This window comes from Notamacropus eugenii, chromosome 6, assembly GCF_028372415.1.
Source record: "Notamacropus eugenii isolate mMacEug1 chromosome 6, mMacEug1.pri_v2, whole genome shotgun sequence".
NCBI classification, from domain to species: Eukaryota; Metazoa; Chordata; class Mammalia; order Diprotodontia; family Macropodidae; genus Notamacropus; species Notamacropus eugenii.
In genome coordinates, this window is record NC_092877.1 from 67987865 (window position 1) to 68004276 (window position 16412).

At 39.1% G+C, this 16412-nt stretch overlaps 1 protein-coding gene across 5 annotated transcripts in view; it reads left to right on the forward strand.

Annotated features, from left to right (window-relative positions):
* Window positions 1-16412, forward strand: part of CC2D2A (coiled-coil and C2 domain containing 2A) — a 152058-nt gene that overhangs the window by 12426 nt on the left and 123220 nt on the right. For 2 of the 5 annotated variants that reach the window (XM_072620297.1, XM_072620295.1), the window contains exons 2-4: window positions 1460-1508; window positions 3680-3760; window positions 9196-9310. In XM_072620297.1, the coding sequence (XP_072476398.1) occupies window positions 1470-1508; window positions 3680-3760; window positions 9196-9310 (235 nt within the window). In that variant the 5' untranslated portion in view covers window positions 1460-1469. Of the gene's footprint in view, window positions 1-1337; window positions 1509-3679; window positions 3761-7069; window positions 7229-9195; window positions 9311-16412 lie in introns of those variants that run through there. The other 3 variants (XM_072620298.1, XM_072620294.1, XM_072620299.1) reach the window with 3 other exon arrangements.

Consider the following 16412-nt stretch of genomic DNA (forward strand, 5'->3'; position numbering starts at 1 on the left):
AGGTAGAGGAAACACATCATGACAAAAGACAGGAGTGCCCTAGGAACATATGTATAATCAAAAATTGATTATTTTAGAATAAAATTTCCTCTGAAGAAAAGGAAGAATTATGTACAGATTTCCACAGATGAGATGAATTAAAGGAATGATGGACAATCCATGGTGTGGGTGTGAATGATGCCTAAGTGGGTGTGGGTGTGAATGATGCCTAAGTGGGTGTGGGTGTGGTTGTGAGTGACACCTAAAGCATCTGGGGAAGGTTCTCTATTATACTTTATAATATTCTAGTTTCCCCCTACCACTTTTCTTTCATCTCACTCCTTTCCTCTTCCATATTTCTCTCTTTTTTTCTTTTACTAACTTTTATTGATGCCTCTTGGCATTGATATCTCCTTTCTCCCATTGAATTCTCCCCTGTTACATGGGGGTGGGAGAGGGGGGGAAGTTAGTAAAACCAACCAACACAGCAACCACATCTGGCAGGGTAAGCAACATTCTGAATCTTTAGTCATCTACCAAGAAGACAGAAGTATGTTAGATTAGTTATGTTAGTTCCTTGAAGGCAATCTTGGTCATTACAATCAGCAAAACTGCCTTCCACCTTTGTTTTCAATTACATCATTATAGTCACTACGTATACTGGTCTCCCAGTAATTAGAATATTTAGATTCCTTCAAGGATCAGTGCAGGTGTTACCTCCCACAAGAAGTCTTTTCTGATCCCCTTAGTTTTTTAGCATTCTCTCCTTCCTAAATTATTTTGGATTTACTTGTTTGTTTATCTGTTGTGTCCCTCTTTCCACACTGCAGTAGAATGTAAGGCCCTTGAGGGTAAAGAGGGGTCTTTGTCTCCCTAGCACCTTACATAGTGTCTTGCGCATAGTAGATGCTTAATAAATATTTGTTTATTGGAATTGAACGAAAGCATACTGTGTTTAGTAATCAACTAATTGTCTGTTTGGTTGAAACATAAGAACAGCGAAGTGAAAGGAGGTTATGGTGAGATTTGGGGGAGTGAGCCTAGTACCACCATCCTGGAGCAAAAAGGGGTCAACAAAAGTTTTTGAACAGAATTCCATGACCAGATATCTGTGCATAAGAAAGGATAGATTGTAAGGGAGAGAGAAAGAAAATGTTAGGAAAACATTTGGGGATGATACTGTAATGATCAGGTAGATGAATCTGTATTAGAATAATAGGAGAGAAGGAAGAGGAGTTAGACATCAAGGGAGATTGTAGAATTAATTTTCAATTTAAATGAGGTAAATTTAATAAACCCTAACCTGTAGCTTAGCTGGGGTTCTACTGGAACAGATGATGATCTAGCCCTTTGATTTTATAGTATTCTTGCTAAAGTTTCACACACATTCATTCTAAGCCATACTCAGTTCCAGCTTCCAAACAACAACACACAAACAACACATGATGCCTGATTTCTTTGTTTTCACTTTGCTGCTCAGGGATCCAGAAATGAGTCACAAAGAAGAAAAAGTGAAAATAATCTCAGAGGTAAGTAGATGTTTATATCATTGTTAGGGTTCTGTATGAGTGAAGAAATCATATTAATAATGAATATCTATTTCTGCTGAATCTACCTACTACAGAGTATACTATACTCAGGGTTATTCACTTTTGGGGGAAATGGCCTACTTTTAAGTTAGTTTAGATAATCAATAAAGCAGGAAATCAAGCCCTGATTTAGTGATCACTGATTTCTAAATTATACTCTCACTGAAAACTTTACAAACTTCACGACTGTTAGAGCTGGCGTCAGCACACCCAGGTGGTGTGGTGAGCATTTGAGAAACAAGGAAAGAATTCTCAATTCTAAAACATTTTAAGATTTCACAAGGATCCAGACTATTAAAGCACATTATTGTCATTTTCAATAAAAAACATTCCCTGTTCCCAAGGAGTTTAAAATCAGCCTGGACTTTAAAAACTTTTGTTTCTCTTCATTTCTTAAATACTGGAAGCCAGAAATTGTACTTGCTGCATGACCTTGGACAAGTCAGTTCCCTTCTCTAGACCTATTCCCTTATATGTAAAATATGGGGGTTTAAGTCTAAGACCCATTCAAATTGTCATGTTCTTGGTTCTGGAGAGGAGATTCTCCTTCACCTCCTCTTCTTCTTCCCCCTCTTCTTATTTTCCTTCATCTCCTCCTCTTTCTTCCTCTCCTTCTTGTCCCTTTCAAGACAACTGCAAAATGTTCTTTCCTGCTCTCTATGGGCCAAATGTGTTCCCTAGCAAGTTTGTTGCTTTCCCATTATGACTCCTTTTCTGTCAACAGAATCAAAGCCATTTTCCTATTTACTCCCAGAAAGTTTTCCTGCCTCACTCTGAAGTGGCTTCTAGGACCTGCCTTATAGAATTGTAGTAAGGATCAAATGAGGTGAAAGGATCTAGTGCTTTATAACTAGAAAGTGGGTTCTTCTTATTAATTCTCCAAAACTACACATTTTCCCTACCAGCTAGGTTGGTTGCCCCAGAATCTGTCCTGAATGAAAGGACCAGAGCAATTTTTGTGGAATCTGGATAAACACTTGTAGAGCCAAAGGCAGGTGGTGAGGAGATTGGCCAAACATCTACTAGAATAAAATTTCTGTGAAGCCACCAGTGATAGGAGGCACCATGGTAGAGTGGAAAGATCACTAGCACTGTAGTTAAATGGCTTGAATCAAACCTTATTCTAAGCTTAACATACGTACATACATATGTATATACACACAAAAATGTATGCCTGTGTATGTACATACATGTATCTACATATGTACATATTTGTATACACGCATGTATATTCAATAATCATTCAATAAACATTAAGTGCCTTCTAAATGTCAGGTACTGTGCTAAATGCTAGGGATACAAAAAAGAGGCAAAATTCAATTACTATCCTCAAGGATCTCACAATACAGGATCTTGGGAGAGTTCTAACATCCCTGGGACTCAGTTTCCTCACCTGTAAAAGGAAAAGGTTGGAGTAGATGAAGTCTGAGCTCTAGATCTCTGATCCTATGATCTGATATAGAGTGATAAATGAATCTATATATTTACATGTACATATAGTAGATAGCTATATGGATATCTATGGCAGATATGGAGGGAGGGAGGGAGACAGACACAGGGACAGAGAGAGACAGAGATAGAGAGAACAAGGATACAGTATGGCTTTATACAGCCCTCTGAATAATTTAAAAAATCAAGCAGAATTACAAAATGTTAGCAACCAAAGGGACCTTAAAGGTCATGTAGTCAAACTCTGCTATTTTACAGATGAGGAAACTGAGACTCAAAGGAATTAAGTGATTCTCCTAAGATTACACAGCCAGTAAGTGACAGAGGCAGAATCTGATCACAGTTCTCTGACTTCAGAGTCTTTCATATTATGTCATCTGGTGCCAAGAATGATGGTGACATTGATGATGGTGGGGTGTTGGTGATGGGGGTGACAGTTGTGTTCAGTAAAGGATCTAGTCTCCTATTTCCTAATGAAGGCTAACAGAATGAAGTAGAGGGCCTGAGCCTTTTCATCTTCACTGTGATTTTGTTTTTAATATTTAAAAATACAGCTCCAGATCTTTAATTGTTGAATTGTTTTAAATTTCAGCAAATAAACCTATCACACTTCAATTTTTTCTTTTCTTTTTTTTCTTTTCTTTTTTTTTTTTTTGACAAAGGAGTTTGTTGAAAATGAAGGTGCGGAGGCAGAAAAACTGAAGAAAAAGTTGAAAGTTCAAAAACACAGAAGAAAAAAACAGGTAGGATTGTCACCATTCTGATATTTGTCTTTTGAATTGATGTTTAACTTTAGCAATGTTGTAGCATCAGAAGGGTACCGGCACAGCACATGGAGTCTTCTCTCACTTTCCATTGCTTTTCTAACTGAACCATCTACTTTTCTGGTCGTAAGTCTCTTTCACTTCTTTCATGCAGGTGATCTTCGCTAGGAATAGCCTGTTCAGACCCGCACCATAACTTTCTATTGCCCTTTGAATGATCTGCAATTTTGATTCTATGACAACTATACTGAATGATTTATAGTTGTACAGCATTACCAGAATATGTGAATACATGAGAGATCTGTGGTTTTGTCTGCTTGAAGAATCACCCTCCACAAATCCAGATACCTAGCTATCTACCATACCCCTAACCCTATATGCTACTGGACCCCTAAGCAATCTGACTGAAGATAAGTCTCAGGGAATTGTCTGAGACATACAGAGGCCTCATGACTTTTCCCACATCACACAGTTAGTGTCAAAGGCTAGGTCTGAACTGAGGACTTGCTAACTACAAGTCCAGTACTCTATCCACTATGGCACATTGCCCCTATCCTCTGGAGAAATATTGGTGTTTGAAAGATTGGTTTTCTTTGTAATCTTATACATTTTATCACATACATCTAAAAATATTATTCTGAGAAGGGCTCCACCAGACTGCCAAAAAGACCTAAGACATAAAAAAGACTAAGAAACCATGGGCCAGAAGAAGGCGTTTAGTATGTTGAGAAGAGCCTTTGATGAGGATTTATGGTAGGACAGGATTAGGAGGCTTCAGTGAATTGTGATCTGCACTGCATCCAGGTCACAGATCCCTTAAAATATTAATATTTTTTCTATTTTTATTACTTTGCTCATAAATTTTTGACTTTATGCCTCAGAATATAACTAGCATCCTCCTCATTATTCTTTTCCTCCTCCTCTCTTCATCATCCTCATGACAACATTTATATAATACTTCTGTGTTTATGAATAGTTTTACATGCATTGTTTCTCACAACTATGAGTCAGGTGCTATTATTATCCCCACTTTATAGATAAGAACTTTAAAGTTGAGAGAAGTCAAGTAATTTGTCCAGGGTCACATGGCTGGGGATCAAATTCAGGTATTCCTGACTCCAAATTCATCATTCTTTCCACTACACCACCTCGCTGCCTCCCCATGGTAGGACTGGGAGTCAGACATGGGCTATCATCTTGTCATGTATTCATGAATTGTTTACTAGGTTAAACTTCTCTTGAAGCTGAGGGACAGAAATGATTGTGGACTGGTGGGGAGTTTAAGAACCATTGTGCCTGGTGGTCCAGCAGATTTAGAGTCAGGCTGCAAGAAAGTCAGGACCACCAAAAGATAGAGGAATTTTCTCTTGCTACAATCTCAATCAATTCTATCCTTGGGTGGCTAGCCATTTTGGACTCTAGATTGAGGAGAAAGGCCTCCATTTCTCTTTAATTCATGCTTATCCCTCTCTAAAGTTCACATTTTGGGAGGGGATTGCGTGGGACTTTCTGAGTTAAGGGAGATCAAAGAGTTGTGATTGGATGACAAAACCAGGGATGCTAATTTGATTTGATGTTCACAAACGAAAGGGGGAGTAGAACTTAGCAGAAAGTAGTAATGGACTTAAGGTAAGAAAATCTGACTTTGAAACCTGTTCCTGATATTTAATAGATGTGTGACCTTGAACAAGTCACTTAGCTTCCTTACATCTGAATTTCCTAACTCTAAAACAGGAATATGAATTACTGAACCAATTTTACAGGGGTAAATTTACAGGGGTTATAACAAGTTCCTGCACAGACATCACCTACTCTTATTATTATTAAAAGCTAATTGACTAGAAAGGGATGGGGAACCTGTGGTCTCAAGGCCATGTGTGGCCTTCTAGGTCCTCAAGTGCAGCCCTTTGACTGAATCCAAACTTCACAGAACAAATCCCCTTAACAAAAATATTTGTTCTATAAAACATGGAATCAGTCAAAAAGCCACACCCAAGGACCTAGAAGGCCACATATAGCCTCAATGCCATAGGTTCCTAACCCCTAAACTAGAAGACAGATGATCTTTATAAAGTTTTTTATATTAGGAATTAAAAAACATTTTAAGGCAAAGGTCTAGCCCCAGGAGAGGAATGTGAATTAGAAATGGTATTTCCCACTTAGAATCATGGTAAGTAGTTAAATTCCAGGTGGGTAGGAACATGTAGTTCATGATAATAATAATATATATTTTAGAGTTTGTAAAATGCTTTCCATACCTTGCATTATTTCATCCTTGTGAGGTAGGTGCTTTTATTATTCCCACTTTGAGATGAGGAAACTGAGGTTGAGAGAGTTTAAGTGACTTGCCCAGGGTCACATAGATAGCAAGTGTCTGAGGCATATTCAATTTAAACTCAATAGTCAATCAGTTGGTCAATAAACATTTATTAAGCACCAAATTTGTGCTACGCATTGTGTTAAGTGCTGGATAGCGGGGAAGGTAGACCTCATACAAAGTTCAATGAGAAAGAGCACTGGTTCTGGTGTCAAAGGACCCGGTTTCGAATCCTGTCTTTACCAGTTACTATCTGTTTGACCTTAGGTGAAGCATTTCCCCTCCTACCACCTCAGTTTCCTTCTATGTAAAGTGATGGGATTAGACTGCCTGGCCACCTTGCAGTTCTACATCTCTGATCCTAGGATCTGCCACTTGATTAGAACACAAAATTCTATCTTCTGTCCTGAGTCAATGGCATCCTTAATAAAAGCATGCCCCCTCTGAATTATCCTTGAACCACCCAGAGGTTTAGATTCCAGATATCTTAGATGACTCAGAGACTGCCTTTTGCCTTGGAACCCTTTTGATTCTAGAGTGGGAAACTGGCCCGGGTTCTGCAAATGTGTGGATCTGGCAGGTAGAGAACGGGGTCATTCCTTTTGAAGTGCCTCAGTCTTCTGGACTGGGGAAAGGGATGGAAGGGAGAATTTCATTTAAAGCAGTGGTAGCTCCATGCTGCCTGGAGAGAACGTGTCTTCCTTCTGAGAACGATGGGTATAAGATTATTATCTTGGAAAATTTGCCGTTACTCTTAAAGCCTAGTCACCTCCACTCCCAACAAGGCCCAGGAGTAGCATTTCCTAACTTAGAAGATTTAATATTTCTGTAGGAGAGAAAGTGCAAAAGAGTGATTGAATTACTAGGCAGAGAGGAAAGAATATCTTTGGACCGGCCTGGCAGCCACAAACCAAAATGGTCTATAGATGGCAGTGCAGGCTTACAAATCCGTGCTGCTCTCTCGGTTTTTCCGTATCAAGCGTTGAGATTTCCCTTCGCCTTTTTGAACTGTTTTCTTGGATTCATCTGGGTCAGAATTCCCGCCACCCAGGATCTGAGTTGGCAATCCATCTCCTTTCCCCAGACCCCAGGAAGGCATCCTCTCTGCCTGTGAACAACCTCATTTTAAGGTAAAAGGCTGTAGAGATGATACGATCGATGGGGCCCATACAGAGCACAACTCTTTTGTCCAGGAGCAGAGGCACAGGGTGAGCTTTGTGGAATCCAGGCTCCCAGTGGAAGCAGGGGACGCCATCTTGAGCAGCACGTGATGCCTCTGGCATCCTAGGGGGCTGGGTTAGCCTGGGCACAGATCAGATTAAATGAGGAGAGAGGGAGACAAGCTGCCTGGGAAAAACTGATGGGGTCTGGGGAGGGAGCCTCAGAAGCAGCTTAGAGACGCTGCCACATATGTAGGTTAGCTCAGTGGGGAAAAGAGCCCCTGGTGCTCTGGGCTCCCAGCAATGCTCTCGGCTCCTAGCGCTGCCAGCTCCTTTAAGGGCCACCCCTTCCCACACTGAAACCGGCTCAGAGTCTGTGTGAGGACCCTTTGATATGGGAGAGACAAGAGGGGATGGGAAGTGGAGGCAGGATGGGGAGAGGGGATCTCCCGGCCTTAGGATGTACAGCCAGAGTAAAAGTGAATCCTGGTGGGGGACAGCCACTGCTGGGGGCTGAGTGGGGTCAAGTAAGGGATTAGAGCGAGGAGTTTAGGAAGCCCAGAAGGAAGGTGTGGGGGAGGGGAGGGGAAAACATTGAGAGAGATCTCACCATATTCTTTACCCACTGTTTTATCTCAGCTCCTGCTCATACATGTCTAGAATTGAGGGGAAGAGAGAGGGAAGCAGTATGGAGTTTCCCTAATAATCCAGGGCTGAGGAGAAGATGCTTGGGCATTTTGAGAGAGATTCCCAATTCTGTTTTTGAACCTGAGAACACTATTGCTTTGTTTTGGATTTCTTACATGCCCCCCCCCTCCATAAATGGGGACATCTGTTTCTATTTTAAATTGAGACAAATTAAAATATTTAGAGATTTGTTAGTAACATTATAGCAGACAACCTCAAGAATCTAGACTCATAAGGCCCTATTAGTCCAATTTACAGTGATAAATTATGTTTACAAGAAGCAGCATGGTAGAGTGGGAAAGGCCACCAGATTTGGAAGACCTAAATCCACATCCCAGCACTGTCACTGTCATCCAAGTGACACTGGGCAAGGCAAATTAACTCTGGACTTCCTTGTCCTCATCTGTAAAATGGAACTATTGGTCTAGATGTTCCCTAAAGATCATTTTTCAACTCTAAATCTATGATCCTATGACCTACTTCAGTGGAATGTTATGTTCTACCTCCAATTTGACCCATCTCTTTCATAATTTTCCCTTTTTTAAAACAGTATAGTGGAATAATAAGGCAGCTAGGTGGCACAGGGGATAGAGTGCCAGTCCTGGAGTCAGGAAAGCTCATCTTCCTAAGTTCAAACCTGACCTCAGATACTTAGTAGCTATGTGACCCTGGGCAAGTCACTTAACCCTGTTTGCCTCAGTTTCCTCATCTATAAAATAAGCTGAAGAGTCCTTAAGAGTTCCCTTTGAAATGAGAATTAACTGTGTAGGGCATTTTACTGTATATGGGCTTTTCACTGCCTATAAAAGACTGTAGCTTGAACATTCATTTGCCTGACTTCTTTAAAAAAAAAAAAAAAGTAGGGTAGAATTAAGAGACTGCTTCTGAACTATTCAATTCAAAGGACAGTTGTTAATTGTCTATTATTTGTGAAGCATCCTATAAGTATAAAATGACATTTTTAAAAGCAATGTTGTGTATTTTCACCATCTGTCTCCCATGCCTGGAATTCTTTCCCTCCTCATCGCTACCTCCAAGTTTCCCTGACTTCCTTCCATATTCAATTTAAGACCCACCTTCTGCAAACCACTTCAGCATGTTTGCTAAGAAAACCCCAAATGAGGTCACAAAGAATCAGACACAACTGAAAATGACTAAACACACACATAATGGAACAATGGAGTTCATTTCCTAAAGTATGGGTGTTCTATAGGTATTTCAACGAAACTTTTACCTTGATGCTTCTTCAGCTGCAGGACTCTGGCCTTGAGGAACAGCTGGAAGGGGCTGCTAATCTCGGCTTTCAACCGGAGCAGTGTCAAGAACCAAACCTCCTAAGCATGGCTATCCGACGAGGACCACGAAGTAAGTTTGTCTCAAATTCACTCAACAAATGATCGCTGCATGTTTACTTCAAGCTCACCACTGTAGCAGGGTTTGCTTGTTTGTTTGTTTGGTATCCAACCCATATAGAAAGAACTTTTATTGATATAGAAAACTCCTAATCAAGAAACTTCTCCTACATATGCAGATCAGTATTTTCTCTTTAATTTATAATCTAAGATATCTTAGAGGTGAAGTGATTCATGGGTAGAGTACTGGACCTAGAGTCAAAAAGACATGAGTGTAAATCTGGCCTGAGAAACTTACTAGCTATATCACCCTGGGCAAGTAACTTAACCTTGTCTGTCTCAGTTACTTCATCTGGAAAATGGAGGGAAGGGGAAAATAATAGTACCTACCTTCCAGGGTTGTTGTGAGGATAAAATGAGATATTTGTAAAAATGTTTCACCAATATTAAAGTGCCATATAAATGCTAGCTATTGTTGTTATTAAATATTTAGTGCACTAAGAGATTAAGTGACTTTCCCAGGGTCACAGTCAATATCTGTCAGAAGCAGGACTTGAACCTAGATCTTCCCAACACTCCATGACTTCCTCATGTGGTGAGTTTTATGGTTGCCTCCTGTGATAGGTTTCATGAGGATTTTTTTCTAACAAGTCAAGACAATTTGATGTCCATTTCCCAAGGACCTTAAAAATCTTCTTAGGTAGTCAGGCTGTATACTTGGGGCCAAGATAAATCACATACACAAGGCAGTGTGTGATTAAGTGCAAAAATGAGTAATGCACACTAAATTCCAGAGGATTTAATCAGAGAAGAGAGTGGACTAAATAAAGTATTTATGGAAGGATTCAAAATTGATGTGGGACTGAAGTGGCCCTGGGATTTTAAGAAGATCCAGATTCTAGTCTCATGTGTTTGACCTGGGGCAAATTACCTAACCACTAGGGCCTCAGTTTCCCGTAGTTATGCTATATGATCTCTAAATTAAGAAATACCTTAGAGTCCTTAAGAGTTCCCTTTGAAATGAGAATTAACTGTGTAGGGCATTTTACTGTATATGGGCTTTTCACTGCCTATGAAAGACTGTAGCTTGAACATTCATTTGCCTGACTTCTTTAAAAAAAAAAAGTAGGGTAGAATTAAGAGACTGCTTCTGAACTATTCAATTCAAAGGACAGTTGTTAATTGTCTATTATTTGTGAAGCATCCTATAAGTATAAAATGACATTTTTAAAAGCAATGTTGTGTATTTTCACCATCTGTCTCCCATGCCTGGAATTCTTTCCCTCCTCATCGCTACCTCCAAGTTTCCCTAATTTCCTTCCATATTCAATTTAAGACCCACCTTCTGCAAGAAGCCTTTCCCAGCTTTCTTTAATGCTAGTACCTTCTCTCTGTGGTTATATTTAATTTATCCCATATATGTGTATATATGTATGTATGTGTGTGTGTGTATAGTATATGAGTACATATACTAATGGGAGGAGACAACATGCAAAAAATAACTATGTTTATACCTTATATATAATTTATTATGTAACTTTACCTATATATTTTATTATTATATGTAATTATGTTATAGAGCTATATTATAATAGTATGTGTACATATGTAGTATGTGTATGTACATTTTTTTTGCCTGCTGTCTCTCCCCATTAGTGAGCTACTTGACAATGGTGACTGTTTTTGTCTTGTCTTTCATCATATTTCCAACATGTAGCAGAGCGCCTAGCAACACATTCTTGATAAATGCTACAAATAGAAGGATAGGCAATAGACCTATAATTTCATTGGTCTAGGGAAATCCCAGGTAAGGAAACTACTTCTGTCAGTGCAGGGTGGTGATTTCTTTTCAACTTAGAGCCTTAACTGCCTAAAGCACCAAGAGGTTAAATGACTTGCACATTTCAGAGGCAATACTTGAATTCAGATCTTTCCAGCTCTGAGGCCACCTCTAGATCTACTACTTCACACAGTCTCTGCTACTTATTTTTATGGGGAAAGGAAAAGTCCTCCACTAACGTTCTCATCCAATCCCTCATCATGGCATTGAATTTGAAACTGAAGTCTCTGACAGGTCTTATCCGAAGAAAAAGCTTTAAGTGTGGTCCTAGCAGTGGACTATGTGTCTACTGACTGCAGCTAAGTCTCTTCATCACCAGGTTGGTTGCAGGGTGTTGAGATTTTTGACAATTGTAACTCTTGAAAACCACCTTGGAGTCATAGAGAGGAGTGTGACTTGTGTTATTACAATCTCAACACTAGAGTACTATGCCAGTGAGGTCATAGGTTATTGATCTTTTAAAGTTATACATAATTACAGAATACATGCAACCAGATGAATTTTATCCCTTTTGAAGTAGTCACATTGAGATATCATGCGCTTATTCCAATGATGCTGCCATGGGCACAACACTTTGGAAATTCTATTTTCAGAATCAGTTTATAAGTCATGCAGGAAAGAATATGAGTTTCATTATTCTATAGTCATGCTCCGTAGTTGGCCACAATGGGTATGATTTGACATAATCATAACCATTGGCTCGCAATTGCTTTTGTCTGCTTTGAAAAGTAGAATTCACTTTCAAAGAATTACTATTATGTGTCACTATGGAGGTTACTGCAAGGAATACTGCTTGATGCAGACAGGTGTGATTGCTGTTTTTGCTGAACAGTTTATCCTAAGAGAGAGTTTATCAGAGAACGAGGCACAAGCTTCAGACGTAGCGTGAACAGTTTTGAATTGCTTAACTGTACTTTGTTATGAGAGAAGATTCTGTGGGATTAAGAGGATGAGGTTTGGAAAGGATTAGCAGGGTTTTTTTTAAAAAAACAGCACTAACATTTTTAAGGATACATTTCAGGCTCTGAAGCACTTCTAAAACTGTTAAGCAATGGCAGCCGCATTGGAACAAGCCTATACACTTCTAATAATTGTTTTTTGCGTGTTGTCTCTCCCCAGTAGATAGTAAGCTGCTTGAGACCGGTGTCTGTTTCTGTCTTGTCTTTCATTGTATTTCCAACATATGGCACATACACCTAATAAATGTCTTCTTAAAAAGGTTAATAGATTTGGAACCAGGAGGAACCTCAGAGGCTATCTAATCTACCAAGATCATTTTACAGAGGGGGAAACTGAGGCCCCGAGAGTTTAAGTAATTTGATCAAGATCATATAGATAGCAAGGGCCAGTGGCATGATTTGAATTCAAGTCCTTGGACTCCCTGACTCTGGAGTCAGTACTCTTGCCACCGTATGACAGTCATTTTTGCTATAACTCTCAGATCCGTGCTCTCCTTTCTATTCCCATTGCTACCACCAGGCCTTCATTATCACTTGTTAACTGTTGTAATAAGCTACTCACTACTCTTCTCACTTTCTAGCAGTTCACATCCCTACCAGATTAATCTTCTTTATATATAGGTCTCATCCTTTTCACCTGCCAGTGGGTTCCTAACTGCCTCATGAATATAGTGCCAATGTCTTGGGTTCCCAGTGAAAGCCCAATATAGTCTGGTGCCACCCACTCATCTAGATTTGCTTCCAATTACTTCCCTCTAGCTTTTCTATGTTCTAACTCAACTACACTCCTTGTTATTTACTATATGTGCCTCGCTTTGCCTGCCTCTGCATCTTTCCTTTTGCCATCCCCCATATCCTGAAAAGTCTTACTTTTCCTCCATGCCTATTCAATCCTACCCAGCTTTCAAGAATCAGTTCCAAAGACTCCTCTACCATGAAAGCTCCCCTGATTTCTCCTTCCTCTTTTCCCACCCCACCTAGTTGAAAATATTTCCTTCCTTAAGCCTCAAATAGCATTTTACATTTTTCTTATGCACAAAGGTGGAATGAAATAATACAGAGCTGGTCTGAAGGCCAGAAGAGTTGGGCTTCAGTTCCATTCCCAACCCATACTGGCTGGAATGAAGGGATTTGAAAATTAACCCTAATTAACCCTAATTCCAACACCTCTCAGTGAACTAATCATTGTAGCTTAGAAAGTCTGTAAAGTATTTTAATATGTTATCTCATTTAGATTAGTAGAAGACTTTTCTTCACATGAGAGCTGCTATTATCAATGAAATCACTGGTCGATCACTCTGAATTTATCTTGTTTTGGTTAGGTTTGGGTTTTTTGATATCCTGGTTTTTGGTGTATTTATTATAAACCCCTGTTAAATGCCACCAGAACTACCAGAGCTCTACAAGGGCAGGGACTGTGACTTAGTTATTCCTGAGTCTCACCTAGCTCCTGACAAAGTGCTTTGTGTTAGGTTCTTAACAAATGTCCAATTTTTATTTTGTCATTATTCTATGTACTTTATTTACCGCAGCATTGTCTAAGTGTAGCTAATATTATTAACATTGTTGTAGGGCCACCTCTTTATTTTTCTGTGAAAAGTTAATGAGGAAAACACAGTTGCAGAGACAAATATTTGCCTTGCTCACAACATATGTAATCTATCTTGGATACATTGTAACACTAGAAAAAGTAACCTAACAGTTCAGTATTCTTACAATGCCTTGTGATAGTTACATTTTAATTTTCTGCTCTCATCCTCTCCCATAAGGTACATATGATGCTTTAAGAAGCATGGCTGAAATGGTTTAAATAAACCATTTTTAAGTTAAATTTGTTTTTTTTTCAATTAATAAGCATTTATTTACTTACCAGCCCAACTCAGCATTAGAAAAATATTAAACTCTTGTAACAAATATGTATAATCAAACTCAAAAACAATTCCATATTGAGTTCCTTGGAATCATAGTTAGCCTTAATCAGAGTTCTGAAGTCTTTCAAAGCTCTTTGTCTTTACAATTATTGTCATCGTTCTCCTACTTCTCCTCACTTGACTCTACATCAGTTCATAGAAGTCTTCCCAGGTTTCTCTAAAACCATCTATTTCATCATTTCTTATCGCACAATAATGTTGCATTATATTCATATACCATAATCTGTTCAGATATTTCTCGATTTATGGGCACCTCTTGGGATTTCTAGTTTTTTGCCACCACAGAAAGAGCTACTACAAATTTTTTTAATATATGAGTCCTTTTTGATATGTTCAAAATTATCTGTATTCAAGAAAAGGAAGAAAAATAACTTGCAGTTGCCACAGTAATCAGTAATGATTTCATATTGCTACAACAGCCTGGTGAAGAGTATGTAGATGAATCATATAGGAGACCTACATGCCAGTGCCAGCAATAAAGACGGATTTTTGTCAGATCAGATAAAGTCTGTCTTTGGCACCTCCTACTTCTCCTCTCTTGTCATAGATTCATCAAGTCAGATTTAGAGCTTGGAAGAACTTTGGATCTTATCTAGTATAAAATGCTCATTTTACAGAAGAACAAAGTCTGGAAAGGTTAAGTAACTTTCCCAAGTAGGAGGGAAAAGGAAATAGGTATATATACATATACATACATATATATATGACCAGTGTGTACCCTGTATATGTGCCCACTCTTTCCACTGAGGCTGGCTATTTGTGGGAGGATAGACCCCAAGGTTATCTGGGGAATGTTGTGTAGCTACTATTTTTATTAGACCATCTTGGTAATGATGTTGCTTTGAACTGATTGTGTCTATTAGTTATTAAAAGTATGTACACTGGTGAAGGCTTGAGAGCTACAATTTTTGGAGTGTGGACCTACAAAGGACCCATATATACATATATATATGTATGTATGTATGTATGTATATGCCAGATACTGTGCTAAACACTTTACAAATATTGTCTCATTTGATCCTTACAACAACCCTGAGAGATAGCTGCTGTTACTATCCCCATTTTTATAGTTGGAGCAAATAGAGGGTAAGTGTCTTGGCTAAGGCCATACAGCTAGTACACGACTTGAGACTAGATTTGAACTCAAGTCTTTCTGACCCCAGGCCTAGCATTCTTTCTACCACAACACTTAGCTGTCCCTACATTCACATAAATAATTAATGACAAGGAAGGATTTGAACTCAAATCTTCTGACTTCAGAATTAGTACCCTTTCCACTGCAGTACTCTGTCTCCTTTCATTCCATTTCAGCCATCCCTTCTCTCAAATACCTAGTGCCTTGTATTGTCCTGGGTCATGACTGTCCAAGCAAATTGACAAAATAATTACACTAGAGTTTCAGTGAAATCCTCCACTTCAGTCCCCCAGTGTTATATCTTGGTATGAAGCTTGATCCCAGGTTTTTTAACCCAGCAGAACACAAACTGTGGCAAAACCAACAGATATATGTATCTGACACTGAGTCTTGTGTCTGCTTTATAAGGACCAGTTTAGCTAAGAGCCTAGAAAATTATTCCATGAAGGTACTTGACTCCAGCATACTTAACTGAGTGCAGCAACCTGAAAAGACAGTGTACTAACTTGTAGAGAAGGTGCCATTTTCTTGGTAGAGGAACCTACCATCATTGATGAAATCACAGATAACTTGAAATACTGATATAAATTAATGAATTAATGTCCTTACTCATTCTAGGCATATCTGTAATTTATAAAGACAGAAATTAATAGTCATAGCAATGGATTTAATCTCTAATGGTGGTGTTTCAAGCACTGAGCCTTTTGTCAGAAAGGTAGTGTGCACAAGTGACTTTTTTGGCATCCCTTAAATTATACCATAGAGGCTACTCTATCTACTTGTAATACAGTACCCAAGAACCCTTGCTACTTAACTGAAAACCAATGTTTCATGGAGAATGGCTGAAAGATGGGATGTTAAAAGAAGAAAGAGAAGTATTGAGACATCTCTCTTGGTAGCTGCTTTTCTCTCCTTCCAGCTTGCTTTTCCCCCTTAGTGCCTCCTGAGTAGCCCTGCTTCCCATTTGCCTACATTCTAACAGGAAGCATGTAAGAGAGCTATGATAACAGCAAAGCAAAGACAATGCCTACTGCTGTTATCTCACATCTCACATCTAAATCCTTCTGCTTATTTGATCCTGAATATTTTCCTGCACTTCACTTCCAAACTCCTACAGGGTTCTGCGTGCTTGGATTATTTTTGATTACTATCTGCCTCATCTTGGACTTACTGCTCACCCAAGATTTCACTATCTCTATGTGTTTGACTCAAACTAGGTTCTAACTGATGACCTTGCTTTCACTTTCACC